General features: G+C 40.1%; 9 protein-coding genes across 10 annotated transcripts; 1 reads left to right on the forward strand and 8 right to left on the reverse strand.

Annotated features, from left to right (window-relative positions):
- Window positions 1–490: 490 nt before the first annotated feature.
- LOC129593633 (uncharacterized) lies at window positions 491–2,274 on the reverse strand. The gene is made up of 7 exons (XM_055490052.1): window positions 2,239–2,274; window positions 1,888–2,186; window positions 1,418–1,665; window positions 1,165–1,320; window positions 1,029–1,071; window positions 790–912; window positions 491–657 (listed from the first exon to the last, which is right to left on the reverse strand). Exons 2-6 carry the CDS (start codon window positions 2,069–2,071, stop codon window positions 794–796), a joined length of 750 nt encoding a protein of 249 aa, XP_055346027.1. The 5' UTR covers window positions 2,072–2,186; window positions 2,239–2,274; the 3' UTR covers window positions 491–657; window positions 790–793.
- A 95-nt stretch (window positions 2,275–2,369) lies between these two features.
- Window positions 2,370–4,312, reverse strand: LOC129593606 (ATP-dependent DNA helicase PIF1-like). Its single transcript, XM_055490015.1, has one exon. It carries the CDS (start codon window positions 4,307–4,309, stop codon window positions 2,423–2,425), a length of 1,887 nt encoding a protein of 628 aa, XP_055345990.1. The 5' UTR covers window positions 4,310–4,312; the 3' UTR covers window positions 2,370–2,422.
- Window positions 4,313–5,920: 1,608 nt separating this feature from the next.
- On the reverse strand, window positions 5,921–7,051 carry LOC129593463 (uncharacterized). The gene has a single exon (XM_055489790.1). It carries the CDS (start codon window positions 6,980–6,982, stop codon window positions 5,921–5,923), a length of 1,062 nt encoding a protein of 353 aa, XP_055345765.1. The 5' UTR covers window positions 6,983–7,051.
- Window positions 7,052–8,817: 1,766 nt separating this feature from the next.
- On the reverse strand, window positions 8,818–11,964 carry LOC129593575 (uncharacterized). The gene is made up of 8 exons (XM_055489964.1): window positions 11,649–11,964; window positions 10,821–11,120; window positions 10,539–10,693; window positions 10,222–10,413; window positions 9,988–10,150; window positions 9,575–9,707; window positions 9,371–9,422; window positions 8,818–9,167 (listed from the first exon to the last, which is right to left on the reverse strand). Exons 1-8 carry the CDS (start codon window positions 11,824–11,826, stop codon window positions 9,084–9,086), a joined length of 1,257 nt encoding a protein of 418 aa, XP_055345939.1. The 5' UTR covers window positions 11,827–11,964; the 3' UTR covers window positions 8,818–9,083.
- Window positions 11,965–12,594: 630 nt separating this feature from the next.
- Window positions 12,595–14,054, forward strand: LOC129593597 (uncharacterized). The gene is made up of 4 exons (XM_055489992.1): window positions 12,595–12,851; window positions 13,189–13,255; window positions 13,410–13,531; window positions 13,625–14,054. The coding sequence occupies exons 1-4, from the start codon at window positions 12,729–12,731 to the stop codon at window positions 13,709–13,711; spliced, it is 399 nt and encodes a 132-aa protein (XP_055345967.1). The 5' UTR covers window positions 12,595–12,728; the 3' UTR covers window positions 13,712–14,054.
- Window positions 14,055–14,167: 113 nt separating this feature from the next.
- On the reverse strand, window positions 14,168–17,600 carry LOC129593623 (uncharacterized). 2 transcript variants are annotated; one of them, XM_055490035.1, is made up of 8 exons: window positions 17,274–17,600; window positions 16,817–17,065; window positions 16,384–16,505; window positions 15,511–15,699; window positions 14,957–15,095; window positions 14,688–14,817; window positions 14,553–14,604; window positions 14,168–14,453 (listed from the first exon to the last, which is right to left on the reverse strand). In XM_055490035.1, the coding sequence occupies exons 1-8, from the start codon at window positions 17,452–17,454 to the stop codon at window positions 14,373–14,375; spliced, it is 1,143 nt and encodes a 380-aa protein (XP_055346010.1). In that variant the 5' UTR covers window positions 17,455–17,600; the 3' UTR covers window positions 14,168–14,372. The 2 variants fall into 2 exon arrangements, with proteins under 2 accessions (XP_055346010.1, XP_055346012.1); XM_055490037.1 differs by having other exon boundaries at window positions 14,683–14,817.
- Window positions 17,601–17,737: 137 nt separating this feature from the next.
- On the reverse strand, window positions 17,738–20,478 carry LOC129593619 (uncharacterized). The gene is made up of 8 exons (XM_055490031.1): window positions 20,214–20,478; window positions 19,934–20,119; window positions 19,401–19,714; window positions 19,102–19,278; window positions 18,870–19,014; window positions 18,661–18,790; window positions 18,266–18,317; window positions 17,738–18,166 (listed from the first exon to the last, which is right to left on the reverse strand). The coding sequence occupies exons 1-8, from the start codon at window positions 20,434–20,436 to the stop codon at window positions 18,038–18,040; spliced, it is 1,356 nt and encodes a 451-aa protein (XP_055346006.1). The 5' UTR covers window positions 20,437–20,478; the 3' UTR covers window positions 17,738–18,037.
- Window positions 20,479–20,814: 336 nt separating this feature from the next.
- LOC129593631 (probable glutathione S-transferase 7) lies at window positions 20,815–23,292 on the reverse strand. The gene is made up of 7 exons (XM_055490051.1): window positions 23,032–23,292; window positions 22,809–22,901; window positions 22,255–22,370; window positions 21,785–21,892; window positions 21,598–21,628; window positions 21,280–21,442; window positions 20,815–21,156 (listed from the first exon to the last, which is right to left on the reverse strand). Exons 1-6 carry the CDS (start codon window positions 23,162–23,164, stop codon window positions 21,318–21,320), a joined length of 606 nt encoding a protein of 201 aa, XP_055346026.1. The 5' UTR covers window positions 23,165–23,292; the 3' UTR covers window positions 20,815–21,156; window positions 21,280–21,317.
- A 346-nt stretch (window positions 23,293–23,638) lies between these two features.
- Window positions 23,639–26,646, reverse strand: LOC129593621 (uncharacterized). The gene is made up of 9 exons (XM_055490033.1): window positions 26,510–26,646; window positions 26,412–26,439; window positions 25,927–26,166; window positions 25,592–25,851; window positions 25,036–25,212; window positions 24,819–24,969; window positions 24,583–24,712; window positions 24,340–24,391; window positions 23,639–24,068 (listed from the first exon to the last, which is right to left on the reverse strand). The coding sequence occupies exons 1-9, from the start codon at window positions 26,585–26,587 to the stop codon at window positions 23,913–23,915; spliced, it is 1,272 nt and encodes a 423-aa protein (XP_055346008.1). The 5' UTR covers window positions 26,588–26,646; the 3' UTR covers window positions 23,639–23,912.
- Window positions 26,647–26,816: the final 170 nt, after the last annotated feature.

A 26,816-nucleotide genomic window follows, 5' to 3' on the forward strand; every position in this document is an offset into this window, starting at 1 on the left:
TATTGATCGTTTGGATGAACTTTTTATATTTCAAAGGGAAATTCCGTTGTGGCATGTGCCGGTGTACAATTATGGAACTGAAATGAACCTATATTTTTGTTGTGCACATTTTGCTCTTTGATAATGGGACATCAGTTATTTACGGCCTATTTCACTGTCTCTGAGCTGGAACGAGCTATAGGAAAACCGAATTTATTGCGTCATATCGGCCAGCAGAAAATCTAAGCAACTTATAATGATGTTGTTTTCGAATGTAGCGGCGACTAATAATTAATTTTTTGTAAACTGGAGATGAAAATTTTATTTTTTCCACAAACCAAGTTAGCAAATACCGTTTCCGCTAACCATTTTGTATTCATGCAAACAACGAAATAAAGCGCTCACTGTCTAAGTAAAGCAGGTGATTAAGAGCGGTTTTCCATTCAACCAATAGGTAAGAGTGTAATTGGGCAAAACACAACTTGTTTACAGAAAATAATCCAATGTCGTTTAGTGATACTGAGAGTCAAATGCGTCCCAACAAGTTCTTATTTCCAGCACATGCAGACAATAATAAGACCAAGCATTCATGGGATACGTTATAATGCGAAAATATGGAGGGTAATTCCGACATCCGCAGAATGGACCAATCCGTCTTGATGTAAGTTCGGTCCGTATCTACACAAATATTAAACGTTAGGTTCTATTATAAATTTATGTGTTTTTGTTTTCATAATTCGGAATAAACGCAAGATGGTGATAAAAATAAAGCACAGCAACACTTATAATGTTATTTCAATGTTTTTGTACCTTCTCAATTGTTGCAGCCTCCCTTGCGATTGTCTCGACCACTGTTATTCTTCTGATCCGCATTCCCATGTTTTTCTTGCTGTTTTCCGGTTCCAGGTCCACCGCTCTTTGATTTGGTTACCTCTAAAACAAATATGCATAATGCTCTGCTAAATGCGAAAAAGTATACAACACAAATATTATAGAATCGAATGACGACTTTTTGTTTGCCATTTATTAGACTGTTATCAATACCTTACCGTTCTTCATATCAATCCAATGCCAGCGGTTAACTGGTCCATCCTACCAATACCATATAAACGGTTTGATATGGTAATCATTTATATGACCAAGTAATCAAACACGTACAGACGGACTAAAATCATATAAATTTACCGCTGTGTTCGTCCACTGGCGTTTCAAGATATTGGTTGTTTTTGATGTCCAATCATAATCAGCCGTTGGCAATGCCGTTGCTTTCCCGAAAAATTTCGACAGAATGGAATCTCCAGCTACCACATCCAGTTGACCGCTTTGATCTACTAAAGTAACCTATGGCGAAAAACCAATGTCTTTACCAACTTGCCTCAATCCTTCTGGCTGAGGTCATTACTTAAACATAACACGTCATAAATAACAAAGGACTTGCCTGCGTTGGCTTGTAATAAGTCTTGGCATTGCCTTCTGGCTCTTTTTGACATCCAGAACAAAACGAGTTTCCGGTATGAGGTTCATCCAACAACTTGCAGTCACAGAACCCACACTGACTTTCGGTTTCAACTGTCCCCAGATCCACTGGTCTAGCACTGCAGGTAGCAATGACGTACGCAGATGGCTGACGGAAGCTCACAGTAACCTTGCCATGCTCAGCCAGCGTTCCCGCTTTCAGTAATCCATCTACAAAAAGGAAGTGCTCGTGGCTTTAACTTTGAAGTTTCTCGTACAACAATTCACTGATTTATACGTAAAATAAACTATTTTAAAATATTTTATTCATGCTTGTCATTCATACCTTCAAAAATGATGCATTTTTTCTACTGAACGGTTAATTTATAATACTGGCGAGATTCGAAATGGCAAACGGCTTTCAAAATGATGCAACATTATCTGTACCAATACCTTGGTCTTCCAGTTTGATGATTTCCAATCCGTATCCAGGATTCACGCTTGGAATGAAGTAGCAACTTCCGTCCACACTCGATTTTCCTGGTTGAATTGTTCCTTTCTCAAACCGCAAATTATAACTGGTTCCAACGATCAGTTGTTCTCCATACGTGACGAGGAACTGTTCATTAATCCACATGGGCAAGATGCCGGTGGCATCCACAAGAGTGACAGATTGGAACTTTCCAGTATTACCATAGCCTTTTTTCGAACGCACTGCGCTTTTTTCCGCAACAGTTACTGTCAGCGAGAACCTTCAAAAAATCATATTAAAACAGTAACAAAAATTATGATAAAGTATCCTACCGATCGGGTTTTTTTCCAATGGCGTCGGCAATTGTAAATGGCGGCGCTGGACCTTCGAACTTTTTGGCGATGTCATTTCTGTAATTCTTTGATTTATATTTGAGCGTTTTTGTTCAACTGTAGCTCTTATAACGAAATAGCAACTGAACTTCAAAATTTCGTGTGCTTCACAAAATTATTTTATCTAAGTCGTTGACTGAATTCCATATGCTTCTAACCGTTGAATTTCAGTTAATGCTGATTTTGAAAACGCAAAAGATTCAGGAGTGTAATCCAATAATACAAACGCCGATGCGCTAGGAAAGCGCGATAAAGCGACATAAAACCCACCCTGCGGCCTACACTTGCCGAAATTTAAATCTATTGACCCAGTCAAAATTGTTGCGCCTTGAGATTTATGAATAGTCATAGCGTAAGACAAAATTACCGGAAACTGCGTTCTCCGCATCGCAACCTTATTTAAATCAAAAAAATATGAAGTGACTGGTAGAATAATGGATGGTTCTGTATTTCCGTCAAATAGAATTTTCATTCTACTGGGCATTTTGACTCGAACTGTATCTGGTCTGCAACAGTCAGGATACAAACAGTCATGTATTTCAGGAGTGGTTTCGTCGGTTCCCGTTTCTTCTCGAAACCACAACATTTCGAGCAAAGTACCTCTTGCTCCATTTACCAAACCGCTGTTGACATCAATATTTTGCGTCAACATAACCCTGCAACCCTTTGCAACATGCAGGTGCTCATTTAGTCCACCCGTACTTTTAGCATCTTTTGACGGTTTCAAAGCTTTCTTTACACTCTTTCTTTTAATGTGGTCCAAATCTTCGGTATCCGTTGCTTTTATTTCGAAAACAGGCGTGCTAGCACTCTTTGCTAATTGCACTAGCGAGGTAAAATTAAATTTTTGAGTACATTTGACGCGGTAAAAAAGATGAATAGTGTCCTTAAACCTCTCTTCATATTCTCTTTTCACGTCAACGTACCCATCAGGATTTACTGATGGGTTCAGGCACCTACTCCTTAAAAGTTTATCGAACTCAACTGTTAGCAAGCCCTTTCGCAAGGATTCAAGCCCTTCTCTAAAGCCGTCATCCGATAGCTGCCTCATATTGATTTTAAAGAAAACCGGCGAGAAAAGCTTCCACAAATCTACTAGTTCCCCGCAATTTTCAAAAATAAATTTTGCCTGGACAGGCCGCAGCTGGAATAAATCACCGAAAAGAATTACCGGTAGGTTTCCAAAAAATGAGCCTTTTTTTTGAACGGTATCTTTGACTTCGTTCAACCGCTGACTGACTTGATAAAACAACTTCCTTCCTACCATTGATATCTCATCAACAATTAACATTATCGCACCGTTTAGTTTACCACGCAGATTGTTTAACTTCTGACCAGTCGAAACCCGATACCCTTGAAAGGCACCGTCTTGCACGTCCAATCCGAACAAATCATGTAGCGTTGAACCACCGATATTATGGGCTGCACAGCCGGTGGGCGCAGCAACTAAGCAACCACCATGGTATCGTGCTGTCGATACTATTCCTTTTTCCGCAATGCAAAAATTTCTGACCAATTTTATTATTGATTTTATAAGGTAAGTTTTTCCGCAGCCAGCCGATCCTTGCACAAAGATGCGAAACGGCTCTAAATCGTCACATTTCTCTCCATTTGCAACTTTTCTTCGATGTTGCAACCATCGATGTAGGTATGACTCAACAGTTTCGTACACTGCAAGCTGTTCAGCTGTAAAACAAGTTTTATCAACATTCTCTACGATAAAACTACATCCTGTTTCATTATTTTCTGAATTATTAATACCCGCTGCTATCGCACAACCGTCTTTTCCTTTGTACAAAGTATTCTGAACTCTCATGTTTCGTAAGTATTCTTTACTGCCAGCCAACTCAACTTCGGCTCTAATCATGCTCTTGTAAGTTTCCGGCAACCATTCAGCACTGGATAATACTTCTGGAATTACAGCTTCGAATGCCTTTAAAAATTCATCATCAGTTCCTTTTAAGTTATACAATTCATTGATCTCTGTTGTTGAAAACGGTAACGTCAGCATGCAGATCCCGTATAATTTATCCCGAGAATTTTTACTGCTAAGCGCAAAAGCAACATTTTTCGGGGTTTTCCGCACTCGCATTTGCGTACCATTAGTAGTGAATAAACGCGCACACCGTCTTTTTGTTACACAAGCAAACGGTTCTACATTTTTTGTTTTTTCCAAAGGGGATTTACAACAAGTTTTTCAACATCGACGCAGTCTGCAGCTTCCATATCGTCACCATCAACATTTTCTTCTATGCAACTTTTTTTGGTGGAATCAACGACAAACCACTGCAAAAAATCGAAGAGGTGCATCTTTTCCAAAAACTTTGAAACTTCCGACGAATGCTGATCTGATAACCGATTTTTATAGTTAATGAGCATTGTTGGTACAAAATCCGAATTTGTGAAATTTCCATGAAAAATTATATTTCTTTTTAATAACTCTGACCGTTGCTCAGCATTTTTTAGGTCAACGTATACAGAAGATGTAGTGGAATAGTATAACGGGCACTTTAAAACGATCATGGCGGCTTCTACTTTTCCGACTTGACGGTTAGACAAAACTGCGTTGGCTGCTTTGAAAAGCATACTCCTGACAGAATTGTATTTCTCTAAGTTGTCCGGATCATCAAAAGTTTTTCAATATTTCCCTATCTTTCTGTTCGGGTTTCGCGACATAACTAAAAAGGTACTCCATAGCAGCCCATACGTCACAAACTACCTGAACGTCCATATTACATTTAAATAGCCTTATCCAATCCATATTATATGGGACAATGTCCACGGAGTCTTCAGTTAATCGCTTCAAAGTAACTTCTTTGTCTCCTTTAACTCTATTTTTCCATTCTTTAGAAGTTAGAAAGCGCGTAGTTTCAGATCTTCGGTGGGGATAACCGAATCTACATAACATGCGTTCCTGTTTAAACTTTCGTTCGGGCACGTCTCCTGTCTCGCTATCGTTAGACTCACATTCGGACGGTGAATTTTCAGTAACATTGCATTTACCGTCTGTCCGTTCACCTACGACGTGTTTCTCTGTCTCAGCAACATTACTTTCAGCATCTTTGCGAAACAATTTTCGACCTTTACGGCAAGTGAAAGTGTGAACGTGTTTCTGGCATTTTAAAACAAGTTGTCTGTCTGCCTCGTTTTCAGGTATTTGCGTAGTAAGAAAATTATCTAAAAATTCAATAATTTCCTTTTTTCCAGTTTCCGTTTCGTAATTAAAACCCACATTAAGCCAAACGAGACAGTGCAAATGGGGGTAACCTGCTCTTTGAAATTCGATTTTAGTAAAAACATCTTTAGCATAAATTCCTTCTGGAAACGCCCTAGATGTCTTTGAACGCAAGAATGTAACAAAACTTTCCGCTCTTTTTTTGAAACATTTTGCAGCAACCCCACAATTTTCGTTTATGATTTTCAGTATTTCTTCCTCAGTTGCAAGCTCAGTTCTTCCCAAGTCTTGATGACTTTCAATATCACCGTAAATTTCTGGATGAGCAAAACATAATAACTCCGGGCAATTCCGCAAATTTATGCTCACAAAAAGCTGAGGCGGACCTTTGCATCTAAACATGTTTTTCATTTGCCACTTTGCTTTGTTATAATACGCTTCTGTACCTCATAAAACAGCTCCCACTTTTGGATACAAACATTTAGACAGTTCTACCGTATCCCGTTGGCCATTAGTAAATTGTTGGGCATCCCGTAATACATAATTGACCTCTTTGCACATTAACTCCCTTTGATAAACATTAAGACACCGAAATACGTACGACGGATCCTTCTGAAACCGGTTATCTTTGCTTAACAATCGAATTTCAAAATACTTTCCGTAATCTATGCGACACTCCCGGTCATCTTCCACACCCCCTTTACCAAAAGGAAACAAATTTGGATAGCATTTTTCTTCCAAACCAAAGTTTCCTTTCAAATTAAAGACTGCCGTATTTTGATAAGGCAGTGTCCTTTCCGGACCTGTAGAAAATTCTTCAGGAATTACACCTCCAAAATTAATGAGTGCAAGGCTGTCGTGTACATCAATTTTTACTAAAACATCGGCGCACTGATATTGTTCCAAAACGTCTTCTCGACCCCTCAGTATAATATTTTCATAAAACCTGTTGTTTTCTCTTAAAAATTCCAGAGCGGTATACACCGTGTCAAAATCTACAGAATAATGCGAAGTTACAGCGTTTTCGCCTTTTCTTTGATTTACTGCCAACAGACATTCATTAGATGGTCTCGGTAAAAGTGCAGAAGTGCACTCATTAATGTCAGAAACAATATGAAGAAACTGCCCAGCTGCATGCAGTAATCGTTTAGCTCGAAACAAAATCGTGGAAAACGGAAATATCAACCGCACGCACTGTAATTCCATATACCCAAGCTGCAGTTCTGGCACTAATTCACCAGGATCTAAATTATTTAAAGTAAAGCTTCTTGGACAAAACGGTGTAACTTCGTTTGCCTCAAATCTTCCACAATCATGGCATAAAACACAATCAATGGGTAGTTCAGGATGCCCTACTCCATCGTTCCTATCACACCTGTCACTCCTTTCAACTACTGAACAGCAATCGCAACCTACATATGATACGTTAACGGAACCCTTGTATGACTTCCCAAAGATCTCACAAATCCGTATTCCTTTCGGCGAATATTTCGATTTTCTACCTTTCATTTTGAAGTTTTCCGTACCCAACACATGTTTTTCTCTCCTCCGCTTATGTATTCCAACTGCATCTTTTATTCCTTTAACACCCCTTTGTTTGCGTCGATACTCTCTCATATAGACTTTTGCTTCTCTCTTTTTTTCACTTTTAACAGCTGATGCTTCTCTATGCAAAGCTTTTCCTTTCATCACCACCGCAAATTTTCGCATTTTCACCATCTATAGTTTTTCTTCGTAATCTCCGATCGCAGTAACTATTGACGGTGAAACGTGATCAAATTCATCTTTCCGCCGATTTTTTTACGTTTACGATACTCCCTCATATAATTCCTCCGCTTTTCTCTTTCTTTTGCTTTACAAACATCCTGATTTTCGAACTCGTCTGCACAAAATTCCTGCGCTTCGTTCATGGAACCATCTGTTGATCTACTAGCCGATACCTTGTTACTGCAACGTGTTCGGTATTTCCGATTTTTTGGCTGTTCACCGTGCTCAACTTCAACTGTTTTACCGTTATTATTACCCCTCCTTCGGTACTCTCGCATATAAACTTTCCGCTTTTCTCTTTTTGCGACCTTTAAAGCATCCTCATTTTCGTATTTATCTGCGGGCAATTCCTTCTCTTCGTTCAGAGACATTTTTGATCCGCTAGCCGCTACAGTTTTAATTTCACGTTTTTTATTTTTTTAACTTTTGACAGTCCACTGCACTCCGTATCTGCTCCATCATCGTTATTTTTACGTTTGCCATGATAGTCTCCCATATACTCACACATATAAGCCATTCTTTTTTTCTTTGCTCTTAAATCGGTCACTGCGTCAACGCTGCACTCTATCGGCTCTTCTTCATTGCTCACGCAAACTTTTGCAAAACTCATTTTACTCGCAAAAAAAGCTGGTACCAATTTTACCTAGTTCCGAGAACACTCCTCGCATCAAGGATTCACTATCTTACCTCACCAGAGATAATCCAGTCCGATATGTGACCTTATAATCCAAAACAGGTATGCCGAGCCTCAACAGTAAAACCCAACTTCACAACTCCCGAGGAAACAAAATTAAACTGACATCTAATGCAACGCTTCCCACGAACTTTTCTCTTTTATACTACCACAACCGCACGAACAAAACCTCCACTGCCAATGTAGATTATAATTGCAAATCTCAGTAGCCGCTGGGCGTCCACTTTATTTACTAACACCAATCACCACTTTCAACTTTTCACAAGACTGCCTTAAAGCCTTTAGCTACGGAAACAGAGGCAGAGGTTGTACGTACGTCGGACATTTTCCTCTCATTCCTTGATCGAGTGGATCTCTGTCCACTTATACGCAGTCACTTGTAGTTTTGGCTATATTATACAGTTACAGGCACATCCCCTTTGCCTGCCTTAGGTTTGCTTACATGTAACTCTATCCGGTTTTTCCCTATCCTGTGTTACAAACTTACAAGTTACAATAGGATTCGACATGGATCCATACCTACAGGTATATATATACATATATATATATATACCCGTGGACGTATGCAGCGCTACGTCCTTCGGAAAAAACTACCAATCCCAGAGAAATGTCAACCCCTTGCATTTAAAAACTTCCAATCCAAAATCAATCCGTCAGCGAACTTCAAAAGCGGCCTCATTTATATCGAAATACCCAAGTCGAAAATTGTCCTTGACAGGACACATATGGGCAAACTATAGCTTCTACAAAAAAGACTACCCTTACAAATTCTACACAACAGAGCCCATATGGTCTCGGGTGCTAAACACCCCGTGTCGCGATGGCGACCGCCACCGCCTGCCGGAAAATCAGGGACTTGGTAACAGTACTAAAATCGAAAGTGCATGCTGTACAGTTCATCTCGGGTACCGCAATCAAAATTGATTACAAAAAACCAGCGGTAATGTTATCACCTTTAACTACAGCAAATGCAAAAAAATGCGCTTCTGATCCTGGTGGCAGGTATACGGCAACGCCTTATTTAAGCTAGAATGCACATATGCAAATTGCAAATCAAATGACTTGCGCTACTTGTACTATTTAAAGTCATTCGCATTGGAATCCACAAAAATCGGTAAATCATAAAACTTCCGGCTCAGAACCTTAAAATCAAGCGCATACAGTTTCTTTGCATTTTAACCATGTGTTGGTGGAGGAAGGAGTGCTTGAATGAAAAGGATATTTCTTCGTAACCTAAAATTATAGTACATAGAAATTAAACGAGCAGATAAGCAATGAATCGAAAGCAATAATAACAATTGCGTTCGCGGTACTTGTAATTCTGCCAAAAGATATGTTCATACAAAATAGGAAAACTGATTTTGTTTTTGCAGTACATGGTCACTTGCTCAACGGGAGTAACTTGCTTGAATTTACAACAATATAGCGCATCTCACCCTCAAATCTGGAAGCTGCAATTGATAAAGCAATCCTTTCCGATAAATAAAGCTGTGACAGAACACGAAACAATGTTAAATTTCTGGTTACGAATGTTAGCGGCATTTCACTTTGACTAAACCATACGCAAGCAGCTTGACCAATTAACTTTATTTTATGGCTAGCTATATTGTACTTGTACATTAAAATAATCCTAACTTTACCTTTCATTTAAATCTGTCGTGAATGCAGCATCAATCCGTTCAGGTGCACCCGGTATGTCGGATAATGGTCTAAATCTTGGTATTCCCATTGTAATGGTCGAATTTTTGGGATGGTATGTTATAAACGATTTATCTGCAAGTTTAAAAAAACGGTTACACCAGATTTGTTGACAGGATTTGTATGCTATCTTACTTTAAAAAGGTAGTGGGTTTACGGATTATGATAGTGGGTACTCATATTTGCATTAAAGCCCGAATATAGTATATAATCAAGTATTGGTTATCCTGCAGGATTCACTACATAGTACATAATTATGTAAATACAGTGTAAACTTATTAATGGCGATAATATTATACCTTGACATAATTAACGGTTGTTTAAAAAAGGGGTCTTGCTACAAGAAATGGCTTACCAGAAAAAAATACAGCACTGTCATCGTAGGTTTTCATTACTCCTTTTATTGGCAGTTTGGCTTCTCGAAACATTCGGGCGGCGCTAGCAATAATGCTGTCTTCGGCGGAACTATTCCCGTGGATTTTTAAGAAAACCGGGTTCATTGTCGTGTACTTATAGCCCTGAAAACCAGTACTATTAGTTGCTGAGTTGTTTTGATTGTACTGCAGAACAGTTGTCGTTACAAACCTACAAAAAACATATACAAGTTCGTTGAGGTGACGAGCGAAGCAGAGGGAATTTTCTTGTCGAAGCCAAATCGCCCGGTTGCCAGGCCTAGGGATTCTTCGTCCAACGGTGTGCCGTTGTAGGCGATACGATACACTGTATCGCGGTCCACCGCGAGAAGATATTCGGGAAAAGACAGCAAAGTCACCACCGTAATCTACAGCAAAACCACATTAGTGTAGTGCAGTGTGCACAAGTAGTACAGCACTTGCACTTACCGGCTGCACTGAAAACGTAATATAACAGCATAACGAAGGAAGATTTGATTGCAGAATATCTTACTTGCTTTTGGCAGATGCTGGATTCTATTGCGTCCAAGACGCAGTTCGTCCCGGCAGGATCATCTCCTCGGCTATCACCGCCTCCGTAAATACCGGATCTGCCGCCCTCTCCGCTGTGATAGCCATACAGTGAAGGCCGCGTTTGACTGTTGAGTACTGAAAAAGTTCGTGTAAGTACTTGTATACTAGAAAACTCTTAAACACGACCCTTCATACAGTATGAACCTGTATGATAAAAAAAGAGCATAAACCGTGGTACGAAAAAATATAAACACTGATTTACTTTGCAAATACAATGGCAGTAGATTGGGTCCGGATGCCGATGAGGGCGCCGGACCAGATGGAACAGGCGGTAGTGGCGGCGCTGGACCGATGCGTTCATGCGGTAGCGGAATATTCGCCATACGGGACATTTGTTGTAGTTCCAGTCCGGCTAACACCGACGCTCCCAGATAATCATTGAGCATCATTATGTCGTACAAGTTGAACACATCGTTCTCCAAGCGCGGATCGAGGGTGGCGTCCAAAAGGGGATCTTCGGTTGTAGTCGGACCACGCGGTCGTCGGGCTCGGATATTCTCCTCTGTTGTTAGTCAGCACAATGGAAAAGCGAAGTTATTTGTTTAATAAGAAATCCAACAATGTTTACATAATTTACCGATATGGATGTTTGCAATAAAAACTTATTTTGATATCAGTATATCGAGGTATTCTAGCATATAAATAGCAACCGCGGTATTATAAAAAATATTACTTAACACGCATTCTAAAGCTATATTATTCAGGCACGCATTAGGTGCTTAAGAAGTGCATTATTTTGCAATTATAATATTGGTTATATACTCAAAAAGACATAGTTTCGAGCAGATATTATATTATCTACAATTTTAAAAGTATTATTACTGCAAAGCTCAATGTATAGCCGGTAATTAACTACTCAGGTAGACGTAGATGCTGTAGTTATTATGCCGTGACCTTAATTGAATCTAGTTGTCTAAATTCTGTAAACAGCATATGACTGCCCGGGAGCACGAGCATTGTTCACTTCAGTAAAATTATCTGCTTTCCTACAAGTTAGACGTTTGTCTTTAGAGTTTATCTACTTGCTTACCATCAAGATTTTCCGTCGAATTGCTGCGCGATCCGTTATCGATGTTAGTAGAAGGCCTTTCCGATCCATCGAAATCAATCTGGTCAGCGCTGGCAGAATCAAGATTCTGCATGGCTGTGTGTTTTGCGGCTAGTAGAATCATGACCAAAATAACCGAAACCCCAAACCAACAATCCATTTTATTTCCGATAATAATGTTGTTTTTAAAAGAATACAAGAACTATCATAATCCTGGTTTTCTACACCAAATCTCTTCCGCGCGCGCCAGCGGCAAACCTGCTGTATACAGCAAGGTACCGCTGTGATGTCCCTCACAAAGTTCATGATATGGGCCAGAGTAAAATGCTGACATTATGTTCTTTTATTAGGTAAATTTTTGCTTTGCTGACAAGCTGATTTGCGGCTGTACTGAAAAATATCGCCTGACTTTAGTGTTCTTCTGAATGCCTTGCTTTGTACACCTGTACATAGTTTTTTCGTGATTCCAGGGATTTGCAGAACAATTATTATCAATCACAATCTACCAAATCAGACCTTAGGCAACAAATAGCTAAAATATTTTTGTCATAACGGTCATGTACAAGTATTATTCAAGCCGCAAATTTGAATGTCATCCGGTAGTTTGATTTTTGTTCAATCTCTTATTAAACTAAGTAAGTACTATAATAATTTTAATATAAGAATGTCATAAATTCAATAATTACTGATATTGCATACCGAGAATTTCCATTTGGTGTGTACGTACAATAATGGTACTGTATCAACTCATTGTCAGCTAATGTTCGGAATATCAGCATGATAGCGTTTCGTTAACATTTTTTTGTTAACCATGGCCAGTCATATAAGTTCGTGCCTTTTCTGATAATCAAGCGTTTTTCTTTCTGACACTCACAATTATGCAAATCTCAGCGTTATTTCGCGGGCGGACGTCGGGATTTGTCAAGAATGAATGCGCAATTATGCGGGCAATAGGCCTAAAGGTTGACCGCTCCTATACGATACTTTTTTTATGTTAAACCGAAGTCAACATCCCGACTTCGGTACTTCAGAACATCTGTGTATTCCGAGTCTGGATTAAAAATGGCCCCGCGTTCCAGTGCGCCGGCCGTAATAAGGACGGCAGCCGTAATAATGGTAATAGTTTGTCTGATAAACCATGCCACTGTGGATGCAGCTTTCAGGGATGCCATCGCTTTCCGCATGGTACGTGTTACCGCTTTTTCCTTCTTCTAGTCTTTTCTACTATCTTGCAGTAAGGTAAGATTCTTACGTTTAATGCCAAAGAACGGTCTTAATTATATCTTATATTCTATGGAAATCATGCTGTTTTGTCTGTTGTGGCCAAGGTTATAAATTAGATCTTGCTCACTGTCAGCATAGACACGAACCATGCACGTCAGTGCATAATCATAAAAAATTAATCGAGAACTACAGTAGTTGCTGTTGAGTATCTGTCTCGTATCGCGTTCTAGAATTAAGAATATCGTTCTCCGGAGAATATTATTTTTATTATAATGTTGATGTTTTGTCATAAACGTAGGTGCGACAAGCTGATGGTTTAAATATGACTGCTGGATCCCTGGATGTCAACCCAAATGACTTTCTGCGTAAGCTTCCTTTGTGTAGTAGGGTAGTGTATAAATTGTAGGTATTATGAGCACAATGACATAGAACTTGGGAATTTATCGGTGTGCAGAAAACGAAACGTATATATCTTTCACAATCATACAATCCGTAAAAATAATTCTGTTTGTGTTTTAGCTGTAAAAAAGGGTCAGCATAGATCTGGAGGAATAAGTCCGCCGGAAGGCGGGGCCAGTCCACCCGAACCACCTAGTGGGGAAGCGGCTTCCGCTGGTGCCTCCGCTGCGCAGCTCCAGCAGGTATAAAACGTTCCAAAGGGCACAACAAACTTTTTCCCATCCCACACTTATGGGAATTATAATGATTGGCTTAACTGGTCTGTTATTGTGCAGCTACTTAGCCTGTTGGTGCCATTGTTAAGCGCCGGAAATGCTCCTGCGGGCGGAGGGGGCGCAGATCCACCCATGGAAATGGGCTGATCGAACCCAGGGAGACTGTGGATTTTAGCTTCACCATACGAATTACTGATAAATTGCTTATACGATTTACATACGGTGTGACGAGGAAAGCGGTGACCGCAATACACGGATAATTAGTACTAGTATATCTATAATGATCTGTGTGATATGCATACTGACATATAAATTCAATGGTGGATTCCTGTCGTTAACAACTGCTTTATTGTTTGTAATGGAGCTGGCTTGGTTTATGCTTATTTAAGGTATACTTCTATTTATTCTTTATTGCAAGTTGTGATTGTTATTGTAGTAAAGGGGCTTTATACGGAACGTTATGCCTTATGCCATAAAGAGGTATTTGCTACCATGCGTTTCTACCAGTGCTAACATAAGTTCACTGTATTTCTGTACGTTTACCGCTCCGTTACTGAACCTTGCCGCTTTTGAAGGCTTAGTTGTTGAGGAATGCAACGCTTTGATTTTATCTATTTGTTATTCCCCGTATATCACAGAAATTTTTGAAAACGTCCAATGCGATTAAGAAGCAACGTATCTAACTTTTGAATTACAGTAACGCATAAAAATCTGAGCTTTGCTAACAACCAGAAACGTATTAATTTAAATCCTTTTTGAGTATGCTTTTCAGCAGTGATCTTTGAAGTAATCATCCTCTAATATGTCATCAACAGGGTGGTTGTTGGGTGCAGTTGATGAATCCAGATTTACTTCTTCCGGTTTTCCGTAAGGGGTATTTGTCGACCACCTTAACAATATTATGATCTTTGGTTAACATGTTCTCTTCCATAGTTTACAATACTCTGTACGTGAAATCTCTATAAGTGCTCTACGATACTAGCTGTACCTGCATTTCCTCTTGTGCTATTTCGTATAGCCATCCCGTGCGGTAAAGGTATCTAAAAGTAAATTATTATTAATTTTTCCAAAGTGCTATGGAATATGCCCGATAGCCCGTTACGGCAGGGATCAATTACAGCACTTTTTATTGTTTATTTCCATTGCACCGTCAATTTCATTCGGTCCGCCTGGAACAACGTAAATCGGCTGAGGACTAAATCTGGGATCAACAGGCGGGTTGGCTAACGGCTGATAAAATATAAAATGCCGGTCTGAAAAATAGGTGAATAATGTGATAATGCGGCAAAGTTAAACAATATACTACTGCGGGAGTAGACAAATAATAAACGCTACCTGCGTGCAGGCTTCTTTCGCACTTAGTGCATAGTACCTGATATTAACGCTACTTACCCAGAAATAATGTCAAGGTGTGATCGTTAAATCGAAAAGCCCCGCGGATTGCTTCTTTTACTTTAAAAAAGATGTTCTCGATGCCAGTATGTTGTGCTAATACGACAGATTCGTTGCTTAATAGCGATACATTTCTTCCCTGGAATAGAACGCAACCATTAATATTTACTCGTTAGTATGTACTGGTGACAAAGGACAACTGTGCGCAATAAACGACAACTTTCATATAGCCCAGGCAATGAAATTTATTGTAAACGTGATGTCAACACATTTTTCTTATAACAAAAAAATTAGGTTGTATAGTATATATGAGCAGATCACATTCCTGATAGGTATGCCTGTATTCACTGCGATCTCTAAACTTCTTGTAATATAAACTTTACTATATTAATAAGGTCCTAATATTAATGGTAGGTCAGCTATAGTACCACGTATGTTATAGCACGAGGTTTATTGATTAATGCTTCAAACTGATCAAGGTAATTTGAATTTGAACCGAATTAGAAATATGCAAAAAAAGCCATGCATCTACATAGTTAAGGTCCGGTACTTACATAAAAAATATAATGCAGATCGCCTAATCGCAGCGATGCGGTGGGGATTTCCTTGAAATTTTTGTATGTTTGATCTTTGGAAATACCGTCATGATCAATAACGTCGCCATTGAAATCGATTCGGAATGTTTTCGTTTTACTCAATGCTAGCACATGATCCGGAAATGGAACCAAATTCAGAATCTTTGTCTGTAATCGCAACCTTATCGTTACTTTCGTATCTTCGCAAAACTCATTCATGTTGAAGATGATGTCTTTGTATTATGCATCGTCTTACGAAAAGAGCGAAACTTGTATTTGTTATTAATTTCGAAAGAAATTGCCCGGTACGTGGTGTCAGAACTGCGTTAACACTGTCGCAATTGCTGTACAAGTTTTGCACTTTTGTATTGCGTTTTTGTAGCCAGTTTGTTAACTCGCGGTCATCCGCGAAAACATTTTGTTTGCCACCATGGGTTGTTGAAATATTTTAATGAAATAGACAAAAAGTTTAGACAAGGTTTGGTACGGATGCCAAAATTCAAGTTATTATCGGATATTCTTAAACGTTGTTCCAAAATGCAATTAACAATAAAAAGAATTTTGAACCCAAACAAAATCTAGCAAATATTATTAACTTTATAATGAATTTTTGAATTTTAATTTATACCTTTTGTTGACTTAAATTATCTATATCTTAGTTGGTGGATGTTGTGCACGTTTTAAAACTGAAATAATTTAACGATGCAAAAACTAAAACTTGTTCGCCGAAAGTGAAAGTTTAGTAGATGTGCAAGTCGGGTACAATGTACCGAACTACGTAATTCCCAGTAGATGTATTTTGCATAAATCATTATATCTGTATTTATATATCAAACTTTGATTTACTCGTACCTCGGGGTGACATAAGGTCTCTTGCCCAGCACAATTAATGAATTTTTGAACGCGACTGTATCCAGTTGCTAATTCGTTAGCATCATCACTGTAACGTCCTCCTCCACCAAACCCACCCGTCACTAAAACCAGAAAAACCTACTATTAAGAGTTAATATGACTACAGTCGCCAAAGTTGTCATTTTGTTAAATGTCAGCAAACCTGTAGTATAACTGAGTTTACTATCTTGTAAAAGTTTTGAAGGCACGGATTTGGAGGAGAGAACCAGTATTACTACGTGCAGGTTCCAGGATAGAATTTTATTAGGTATTACTCGAAAGAATAGTAATGCCAGTAAAAAAACCGTAAGTGCACTATCATCTGATCCGAATGCATCTTGTGACCTTATCACGAATCACGATTATATAATTACAGCGTAACGAAACCACTCACGCGCGAGAATTTGCGCAAGCAATAATGGGTCCAGTCCGCCGCCGGAAGCGGGCGCTGTAGTCGGAGGTGTCGGTGAAGGAGTTTCTCCCTCCGGGAGCGGTTCGGTGGGAGATGCGGCTGTAGTTGCTTGTTGTGACTGTAACGCCGCCAACAGGGATATTAACAAGTTAACCAATCCATACAAACGACCAGCCTCGTAACTCCCAACATCACGTTTTTGGCGCGGCTGAGCATCGTTTACGAGATTACCTTGAAAGGCAAAAAATTGGTAAGACTTACCGTAGATTAAGGTATATAGTATAAGATACGGGATACAGTAATTGTACGGTATAATTCTTACTGCTACGGCAACACATGTACTTGTACAGCTGTAGTCGCAGTTACGGCAGATGGTGGCAACCGTACAAATAATGTGCTGTTAAGGCAAATCAGCAAAACTATTCAAATGAATACTCACGAATATGTTGCAATTTCACCGCTACATCGTCGTTGCGAAATGGTGGTGGAGCAATCACCTGGGGCTGCTGCATTGCTGGTACTCCTAATATTCCAGGAAGCAGGCAAAAGGTCATCAAGATGGTATTTTCCCATTCCGAAATCGCCATCTTTAATTGTCGTGACCCAGTATTCCGATACATCAGCTATTACAATCTGCATATTCTGGAACCCTAACATGATAATTTCCGAAGTGGCACTTGAGAATGCCACCAACGGCGAGTTAATGCTACGTATTCGATGATTGCACTTTTACGGGCTTAACGTACGTAGAGTACGACACGTTGTGGGTTTTGGCTAATAATTTTGTAAGAAAGCTAAACGAACTGCAATATCGTCCTCGGCGATTCGATTGAGAAAAGTGTGGCGCATTTTAAACAATCGGTAAACTGCTACCAAAGCAAAACTGTTTTTGACCACTTGAAACGAACTGCACATACGGGCAAAAGTTTACGACAGTACAGATAGGTGGTAGTTTCGGTAAACTGTAGTTTCACTACACGTACGGTTTCCTGTAAGCCATTTGGGTATAACTTTGCAAAGTAGTTGTAGGGATCGTAAAAGCATCCATTACTTGTCGCTTACTATGTCACATTCTTTTATTACCCCATTACAAACATTTTACTAATCTTTGTTTTATCATAGTATATCTAACTAGTACTTTCATATATCACAAAAATTTACAGGTAGAAACTGCTTGAATTAAGCAGTCGGAATTGCAGTTTGTCAGGGTATTTCTGTGGCGCCGGCGTGCGCCTCATGTCGCCCAGCACCGCCGCATTCTGGCGGAAACAGATCGGGACATTTAAGCCAACCTTGTTTCGTAGAACTGTATACAGGAAACTCACGTTCCACCTGTAATACGTAAGCAAATAAAAGAAACACGATTACGTGTACAAAACAATCAGCCAGCAATTTTGCGATGCCAATTATAAATTATTAAAAAGTACGAACCTTCATCTGATCTGAGGCCATCTCGAAAATTGTACCTCGTCTGTGTAAAAATCTGAAAGCACGTAGGAATACTGATCATGTATCTGTACAGCCTTATCAAATATTATGCAATATTATATTTTATTATATAAATTTTATTGCAACATTATATATCATTGTAATATGGCTGTGTTTTGAAAAACTCGTTTTTACACAACTCCGTCGCTTCATTAGAGGATATCTTTCATCCTCCAGTTTAACGTCTTATGGTACGAAATAATTATATTTTGGCAAATCAGCTGCAAAAGTGCAAATTACGTGCCAGATCGCGGTTAGCATTTGCAGGCTACAATGGTGCAGGCTGGTGCTACATTTGCAGGCTTGTAGGTATCGATTAGAGGCTTGACCTATCTTACCGTTTGTTTTTTATTGTAAAAACGCTGTCCACAGTGGGTGGTGCACCTGGCACATTGTCCAGATATTGTGGGCTGTAGCGGGGGTCAACGTTCGGGTTGGCTTGAGGTTGAAAATAAACATATTTGGTACCTGCCAGCGTATAACATCTTTTATGGTTACAGTGCATGTAAAATAATTTTAAGCGTTAGGGAAAAAAATATGCACGTACCAGAAATGAAAACATATGTGTGGTTATTGAGCTGGAATGCGCCGTTGACAGGAATTGGAACTCCCGGAAATCCCTCGGAAACCAATCGCGGATATTTTCCGGAGGAAGGATTAAAATCTTTATCGTACTTTGAATATTTTCCTCCCTAAAAATGAAACGGTTATACCACACATGCACTGATTTTAATAATTAAATTTCAAATTAATTTTGTGACAACTACAGTGCTATTTACTTGGAAGACAAAATGTTTTCCTTCAATGGTTACACTGGCTGTAATATCGTCCATTCTTTTATCCAGAGGGATAGGAGTCATATCTATTGGATGTCCATTTGCTTTAACCCGGTACACGTTGCGATCTTTCACGATTACCAGGAAGTTCTTCAGCGAAAGAATTCTTGTAATTGGTAACTATAACAGAAATATACCGAAGTATATTCTAAATTCCTCTAAACCTTTCAGGTCATTTGGAGTAATCCATAGATCACAATGTTTTTAAAAGCTCGATCTATGCATTATGCGCATCCACATACATCATTACAAACAGCACTTCTGTTGCGCGGAACCGTGCAGTTAATTTCGGGATCAAAATTCTGCTTCCATTCAATGCGCAGGCTGGGGTTACGCAAACTGGTCGATACCACATTTGGATCTATTCTGGCTTCATCGATAGCCACCATGTTAGCAGTAGCTGGTGCTGTTAATCCCGGTGCAGGATTTGCTGCCGGGAGTGCCACAATACCGGCTGGACCTCGTCGCGTTTCTACACTTTCTAGGCTCTCAGTACTAGGCAGGCTTTGGCCACTGATGCCACTAACGCTTCCTCTTCCAGGTGTGAGCCCACTCACTAAAATAATAGTACACTTTCAAATGTTACGTGTCGTTTAAAAATTAAAAAAATTTCACACCCTATAATTTCCGCATCACACGAACTACATACACTTTTCTAGCATTTTAAGAGAGCTAAAGGTCAAAGTGAAACACTATGTTTGCTACCCGATACAGAAAACATACAGCAGCGAATACTGCGTAAAATCTGCTGACCGCTGTTGGATTGAAAACTTACACAAGAGTGGTAGCAGTGCTGTCAAAGGTGATTGTGTGGTGGCCTGATCAGCACCTTCCTGTCGGCTAGGATCCGGAGGTACGGCCGGCAAAGCCGCCGCTAGCTGTAGCACGGTCTGCAGCAGGGGTACCATGTGGCCGAATTCGTATGAACCGGAAATGGAGCGGGCCTCCCGCTGTACCGTTGCTGCAATAGAGGATACCTTTCATCCTCGAGTTTTACATCTTATGGTACGAAAGAATATGTTGGTTGGCAGATCAGCTGCAAAAGTGCAACGTACGTGCCAGATCGCGGTTAGCATTTGTAGGCGGTATAACAGATTCCGTGGATACAAACAGATGGGAAATGTCCACCGCTATTTCGGCATCAGCGTTTGCATCCGCCGTTGTAACATCGCGGATAATTGTTGTAGTGTGTGTAGTTGCAGGAAAAGATGTAACAAATGTCGTGCATAACAAAAAAATAGTAAGTATCGCGGTGCACAATTTTGTACCCATGGCCATTGTAGTCACCTTTAACTGCGACGCAGTGTTACTACTGCCGACATTGCTGTTGCGTTGTAGGAGCTGTAGGACTCGAGGCGTAATGCTAGAGCACGCCGAGTCTTTCGCACTTTTAAAACAAGGTTATCCAGGAAGCGAACGATCTGGTTTGTTTGTGAGTAACTGTGATAAGCGTATAACCCAGCTTATTAGTGTGAGGAAAATACCAGTCGTCCAGTGTCCACGAACTATACGGTGCAATATAATGCCGGTATTCGGCACGACAATGTTTACGGGTTAACAATCATAATCGGGCAGTTTCTAGCAGATGCTCCGGCAACGTCGAAACAATTCATAGAAATACTACTCAATCGCTTAACATACGAAATATTGCGTAGACAATAAAGCCAAGGGCATATTGGTACAGGTGTATATTGTGCCTTTCAGTAATTGGAAACAACGCATACAATTAAGTAACCAGTATTTGTACCATCAAAAAGTTAAAGACTGCAGAACAAAGACCTGCGCTAACATTTGCATATCAAGTTATTCATTCTAAAAACTTTTGGTTTGTGTATGTGAAATGATTTACTGAACCACATCAAAGACAACTTGAAAATGTCAAGGGGTTATAGACGTATAATTTTAGATTCTGTGGTTTAGGAGCGTTGAAAGATACGATTGAGTGCGCCAATTCCAAAAACATAAGCTGGATGATTGCAATATGGGTGGTTATCGTGTCTGAAAGCAAAAAAACTCACTAGAGGTTCACAATCAGAATCAGAAGCAATCAGACGATCTAGCGCACAGCTAAAACTGACAAGAAAGTCAAGCTGAGACAACTGCAGAAATACTTAAACGTACCCTTTATTGTAAGGTTACACAAGCGGTGGAGTGATATTTCATTTCTTCAGATATGCATCGATTTTCGGGTCGTGCTTTACGGTGTCCACCACTTTCTTGACGTTGGGAAACTGCTCCGCGCAGTCCGCACCAGTCAGCTGTATGGTAATCAGCTGATCGACCACTGTAAAAATGTACTTCATTAGCAATAAATGAAAAACCTTTTTCCAGACTTGTTCCATCTTGTGTTTACAGGCAGACAATGCTCAGATGCTGCCTGTGTTTACACTGCTGAATTTGTAAGCAGAATTAAAAAGTGTACAACATTACAATACATACCGTTGAAAAGCGCCAGGTCAGCCAGCGACAACTGTAAAAAAGAGCGCAGACTCATAGTATGTACTATACAACAGCAGTATTTTACCATACTAATAATGTTCCAGTACTTACTAGTACTCGCACTTGTTTTGATAGGAACAACAAATACAGTAATATTATTGTGGCGATTATCATCTTGATAAGTTACCTTATTTCCAACCACATGTCCATCCTTCCCGTGTTCTTGGATGTATTTATCAAAGATTTTGAAAAATCCCGGAACGGTTTCGTCCTTGAACTTCTTTCCTTCAGCAGCCTAACAAGCAAATTTTGTATTCGTAAAAGAACAAGAAATTTCATTTAATGCAGCCGCTAAGCTAGTTGTGCTTATCGAAAACTGAAATAATCACGATATGACCTACATTAATGAGAAAATGGTAATTAGCAGAATTACTGGCGGCGAAATTTTTTTGTAATTGGAGCATTTGGGAACTGCATCGTTCTCTCACTTACTAGTACTACATCGCAGATAATCTGACCTTTCAAGATCACTGCGTTTACCATGCACGATCTTCTTATTTTCGATTTACTATAGAGGAATATTGTATACCCTACACATTTATTATATACTTGTCCTTTAACTTTTAAATCATATAAATACATGACCGTCAACAATACCTTTTGAGATTCCTCGGTTCCGTATATGACCTTCATAGCGGCTTGGAAGACGTCCATTGCCGCATCGTTGAACGAATCGATAAGAGCCTCTTCCCATGCTCCCGATCCCATCAGGCCTGTATAACACACAAAACAACCAAGTCATGGTGTGACGCGCTAATCAATCAATACCGGTGCCACATACACGACCTTGAAATACCCCAACATGCACAGCTATCTAGCACACATCTGGGAATACACGAAAATTCTGTACAAAATAGGTACAGTATGCCTTTGCAGGCGAAGATGCAACACATACAGGTAGCTATAACAATTTCCGTCACGCACGAAAAGGGCGAGCTGATTTTCCCGTTAGGGACGTCTAATAACGCGATAACAGTATCAATGAAAACAATTTTCACTTTGAAAACATTAAAAACATTGCAAACACAGTGGGTCGCGAGCTGGTGCAGTCATGAGATTTTTGCTAACAGAACGTTGCCGTTGCAATATATACAGCTGTGCATAACAGTACAGTAATTTAAAAAATTAAGTATGCTTTTTGAATTTCCTACCGTGCTGCCTGGCCACATAACGAACCATGGCGCCGCTCTGTCCCAACATTTTTCCGTCCACTTCCAACACCGGCAGTTGTCCATAAGGAGTGCCTTAGAAACAAGTATATTAGTGCTTATAGTTATAACAGAAACAGCAAAAATAAAATATGCATGTTGAGAAAACAATAACCACAGTCTGGCCACGCTCTCGCGAAGCTTTTTAATTTATTGCCAATTATACCAGGTTTCATTGTGCCCCAGTCGCCTTTTGCCAAACGGTTATCTTCAAACTTCTGTCCGGCCGCAGCCAGAACCAGGCGGGCGAGTTCACCGCGACCTTTCATATCGAAGTAGCTAACTTTGTAAGAAGGCATTGTTGCAAACGTAAAATTTCGCTACCAGCTAGATTAATGATTTCGTCGGCACAAATCTCACTCGGATTCCGTCAACCGCAAATACAGAAACGAATGCAGACGCCACGCTCAGAATTCTGGCAGTATGTTTATATACACGCTTAGACAGGTAGCTGCAAATACATAAAAACGAATCGATATCTAAACCATTTTCCTATATAAACTACATGTGCAATTACATTACATGTAGGTGTGGGCGCAGAAAATCTGGACGAATTGGAGACCTTTCCTGTGACGTGGAGAGCCATGTTACACTTGTACGGTATTCCAGTAAGTTTTCGATATATTGGCCATTTGTGTTATCGATTTAATGATCTACCGCTGTGCGATTTATGTCACGGCCACCGTTATTTCGCTGCAACTATAATACCGATGTCTTGGTGCTATTAATTTGGATTAGAATCCGTCAGCCTGCGGCTGCAGCAAAGGAATAAGCTTCTTCTCTGCGCCTTTAATTGTCACGCTCACGAAAACAGCAATCTTTTAATGATCGTCACGTGCACAGGAGACTTCTATTTTCCAGAAATAACATATCTCATGTGATCGTATCCGACAGGATGGCAAAGCTATAAGAAAAGCTTTGACATAGAGCATTCAAGCTTCTGCACAGCCATTCAGCTACCTGGACTATTTAATTTCCGCTGCAAATATTTTCTTCTCTAAAATGATACTCAGAAAATTCAGTTAGACCACGACAAGATGTGCACAGTCACGGTAAAGTTGATCTCTGACGAGGTTTCCGTTTCAGAGCGTTAGGCTGTTCACTGGTGGGGACTCTAACGGTAATGCAGTCTTGCCTCTGATCCGCGGTGCACTTCAGCCAGCCTCGCCCATCCGCGGTTTTCAGTGGTATTTTGCGTTTGATCTATCCATGGAATAAAACATTGTAAAAGTCCATCCAATTGATAAAAATGAAAAAATGCAAAAGGGACTCCATAAAGAAGGATGTAAAGAAAAATCCATAAAATGTACTGTACTTATTTAACAATTATGCCCAACGATGCGTATAAGCAAGTATGCATTTAAACACGAAAAACCAACTGGAAAAACCAACTTGAACTACCGTATGTATCACTTAGATCAGACAAAAACGTAACCTAAGAACAATAGCGCCGTTAACCAACTACACTACTTACTTTCATTCGACCGGGATCCAATTCATACAGCATTCCCTGGCGATAAAGAACCCTAAACAACGAAAGAAGTTTTACAACCCGCAAAACCACAACTTCCGGCAAATCAGCACTCATAAATATATCAAAGCGAGCGAAAACATTACCCAGTAGGTTTCGATTAAGTATTCGCGTTTACTGCACTTTTACTTGATACCATTCGGCAAATCAAACAAGCGAAACAATTTGCAAAACTATGTAACGTACGGTCGACGATTCAGCATAAAAACGCTGTCCACCGATGACGGAGCCCCCGGAATGGACTGCAACATCTGTGGACTGAAATCCGGATCAACCGGAGGATTAACATGCGGCTGATAATAATACAGCTTATTCCCTGCAACATACAGACAACACGTTACATACTGACCTGAGCATTATGCGGCGCAACCTAACGGACGCTTAACATAATTTTTAAAATTTCCGACTGCTGTTGATCTAACCGATTATAAAGACGTAGGTGTCGTTGGTCAAAGCAAAGACTCCATCAATAGGTCCATGTATGCCGGGAAACCCACCGGCGATGGGGCGGCTGACCATTCCACTCTGGACATTGTCTCCCGCATTATCGAGATATTTGTAATATTGATCCCCCTAACACCGTGTGGTAAACGGCATTGTGAACAAATCAGACAAAGCCAATCAAGGTGCGTTTCTTACGTGGAAGATGTACTGCGAACCAGCCAGGCTGACAGCCGCGCTCATGCCCTCCAAGGCTGGATCCAATCCCACAGGCTCTGGATCCGACGGCGTTCCATCAGGTAAGATGTTGTAAACCCGATTGTCTTTGATTCCCATGATATTTTCACCAACAGAAATAATTCTGTCAAAAGGCGCCTGTAAATAAATTCACCATAACAGGATTATATTGATAAGATCAGTTTCATAACCAGCACAGTAAAATCATACTCTATATCTAAAGCAAAACCAAACTAAACATAATACAAAAGAAGATCGAATATTACCAGCATAATAAAAACCAGCACAACAAAACACAAAGCATTTCATATAAGGCAAACCAAACTACAGCATAATGCAGACACACTATCACTGATTTAATCATAAATATTTAGCTAAGTACGCGTGTCCATAATAATAATACTGGTACTAGTATTTCGCATTTATAACGCTAAGCGCAATCGGACCAGTCCTGAGAATGAAAATCAAAATTTCAAGAAATTTAGCTGCATCAATTTATGGATCCCGAAGCTCTTACGTCTTCGCAAACAGGAGATCGTACACCATTGCACCGGATCTGCACTATTCCGTCATGGTCAACCGCTGGACCGGTAGTCGGGCTAACCAGACTACCACTGACTGTCGGTGGAATACGCAATACGGGGAAGCCATTCGGTCGAGTGAGCATCGTAGTTAACAAGGATGGGAGATATCGCGCGTTTTCCCATGATCCACTGCCAAGCAGTCCACCTAACGGCCCATCTCCCAAGGACAAACCACCTACCGTCTTCGCCACGGCTATAGTGCACAGACAAATGATTATTTGAGACAAAAATATTATTACCGTAGTTGTGAATGATCAATTGATCGTACTTAGAATGGGCAGCAAGGCCTGCAAAACCTCTGCAGCCGAAGGTGGACTAGGCAGCACGGGACTCGCTGTTGAGACAGTGGGCGGAGGCGGCGTGGGAATCTGACGATCCGCAGCGCTAGGAGGTACGGGAGGACCGTCATTAAACAGCTGATCGGCAGAAAACAGGTTTTGTTCGTTTAAGAACAATTGGGGAAATCTTCCTTCAGGAGCGGATAGCGAAGGATTTTGCTTTCGCAGTTCTAAAAGTGTAGTAAAAAAATTTGAAAAATATGGTTCGGTTTTTTAGAGCGATGGTTTATAATAGGCTGTTCCATGCGTTCAAGAAACTATGCTAAAGAGTGGTGAATATGTAAACACACTTCGTAAATAATACTAATATTCACCAAAAGCGATGCATCTTTTCTAGAAGGTCAGAATTAAACTCTGCATTTAGTTAAACGACATAAACATACGAGACGAAAGTTTTAGAAAAACACAAACTGACCTGCCAAAGCCGGAACTGGTGATGCCACCTAAATAATCCACAAAACTAATACAATTCAATGCAATCACTAAGCAGTCAGGAATACAATTTAGGCATACCTGACTGTCTTGACCATCCTGGGCGTAAGCCATCAGGAAGTCGGTTGAAAAAAGCAACATAGCAATCACACTTGCCATGGTAGCAAAATTGTCGTTTGTGAAACGCGAGGGTATAATTCAAAAAATGCTGTTTTGAATCTTTTTGTACTGATCTTTTATCATTCAGCTTGAAAGTCTCAACGGCCACAGAGAGTTATGATGCCATTGTCCAGCCGATTAGCCGACTCAAAAGTCGTGCATGGTACATTTACAACACCTGTTTTACAAGCTACGTCATGGTCTTTAAGGATTACAACGCATCGACAGG

The sequence above is a fragment of the Paramacrobiotus metropolitanus genome, unplaced genomic scaffold (genome assembly GCF_019649055.1).
Source record: "Paramacrobiotus metropolitanus isolate TYO unplaced genomic scaffold, Prichtersi_v1.0 Parri_scaffold0000062, whole genome shotgun sequence".
NCBI lineage: Eukaryota > Metazoa > Tardigrada > Eutardigrada > Parachela > Macrobiotidae > Paramacrobiotus > Paramacrobiotus metropolitanus.

Bases quoted from the DNA above. Each gene is read 5' to 3' on its own strand.
- LOC129593633 (XM_055490052.1), bottom strand. From the start codon at position 2,071: ATGTGGATTAATGAACAGTTCCTCGTCACGTATGGAGAACAACTGATC. The intron at 1,666-1,887 runs GTATTGGTACAG...TCCTTTTTGTAG, and splicing joins CATCAAACTGGAAGACCAAG to ATGGATTACTGAAAGCGGGA. The intron at 1,321-1,417 runs GCAAGTCCTTTG...TTTTCGCCATAG, and splicing joins CTTATTACAAGCCAACGCAG to GTTACTTTAGTAGATCAAAG.
- LOC129593606 (XM_055490015.1), bottom strand. From the start codon at position 4,309: ATGCTGACGTTACCGTTTTCAACAACAGAGATCAATGAATTGTATAAC.
- LOC129593463 (XM_055489790.1), bottom strand. From the start codon at position 6,982: ATGAAAGGTAGAAAATCGAAATATTCGCCGAAAGGAATACGGATTTGT.
- LOC129593575 (XM_055489964.1), bottom strand. From the start codon at position 11,826: ATGGATTGTTGGTTTGGGGTTTCGGTTATTTTGGTCATGATTCTACTA. The intron at 10,414-10,538 runs GTAAGATATTCT...GTTTTGCTGTAG, and splicing joins CCAGCATCTGCCAAAAGCAA to ATTACGGTGGTGACTTTGCT. The intron at 9,423-9,574 runs GTAAAGTTAGGA...GTTCTGTCACAG, and splicing joins ACGACAGATTTAAATGAAAG to CTTTATTTATCGGAAAGGAT.
- LOC129593597 (XM_055489992.1), top strand. From the start codon at position 12,729: ATGGCCCCGCGTTCCAGTGCGCCGGCCGTAATAAGGACGGCAGCCGTA. The intron at 13,256-13,409 runs GTAAGCTTCCTT...TTTGTGTTTTAG, and splicing joins CAACCCAAATGACTTTCTGC to CTGTAAAAAAGGGTCAGCAT. The intron at 13,532-13,624 runs GTATAAAACGTT...GTTATTGTGCAG, and splicing joins CCGCTGCGCAGCTCCAGCAG to CTACTTAGCCTGTTGGTGCC.
- LOC129593623 (XM_055490035.1), bottom strand. From the start codon at position 17,454: ATGTATCGGAATACTGGGTCACGACAATTAAAGATGGCGATTTCGGAA. The intron at 14,605-14,687 runs GTGCTGTAATTG...ATTTACTTTTAG, and splicing joins ATGGAAATAAACAATAAAAA to ATACCTTTACCGCACGGGAT. The intron at 14,454-14,552 runs GTACAGCTAGTA...AATATTGTTAAG, and splicing joins TAGCACAAGAGGAAATGCAG to GTGGTCGACAAATACCCCTT.
- LOC129593619 (XM_055490031.1), bottom strand. From the start codon at position 20,436: ATGGCCATGGGTACAAAATTGTGCACCGCGATACTTACTATTTTTTTG. The intron at 19,279-19,400 runs GTATGTGGATGC...TTTCTGTTATAG, and splicing joins GAAGTGCTGTTTGTAATGAT to TTACCAATTACAAGAATTCT. The intron at 18,791-18,869 runs GTACGTGCATAT...ATACGCTGGCAG, and splicing joins CACATATGTTTTCATTTCTG to GTACCAAATATGTTTATTTT.
- LOC129593631 (XM_055490051.1), bottom strand. From the start codon at position 23,164: ATGCCTTCTTACAAAGTTAGCTACTTCGATATGAAAGGTCGCGGTGAA. The intron at 21,893-22,254 runs GTATTGTTGACG...TTTGCTTGTTAG, and splicing joins GAACCGAGGAATCTCAAAAG to GCTGCTGAAGGAAAGAAGTT. The intron at 21,629-21,784 runs GTAACTTATCAA...TCTTTTTTACAG, and splicing joins GACATGTGGTTGGAAATAAG to TTGTCGCTGGCTGACCTGGC.
- LOC129593621 (XM_055490033.1), bottom strand. From the start codon at position 26,587: ATGGCAAGTGTGATTGCTATGTTGCTTTTTTCAACCGACTTCCTGATG. The intron at 26,167-26,411 runs GTCAGTTTGTGT...CTACACTTTTAG, and splicing joins ACCAGTTCCGGCTTTGGCAG to AACTGCGAAAGCAAAATCCT. The intron at 24,069-24,339 runs GTAAGTAGTGTA...TTCCATGGATAG, and splicing joins TGGATCCCGGTCGAATGAAA to ATCAAACGCAAAATACCACT.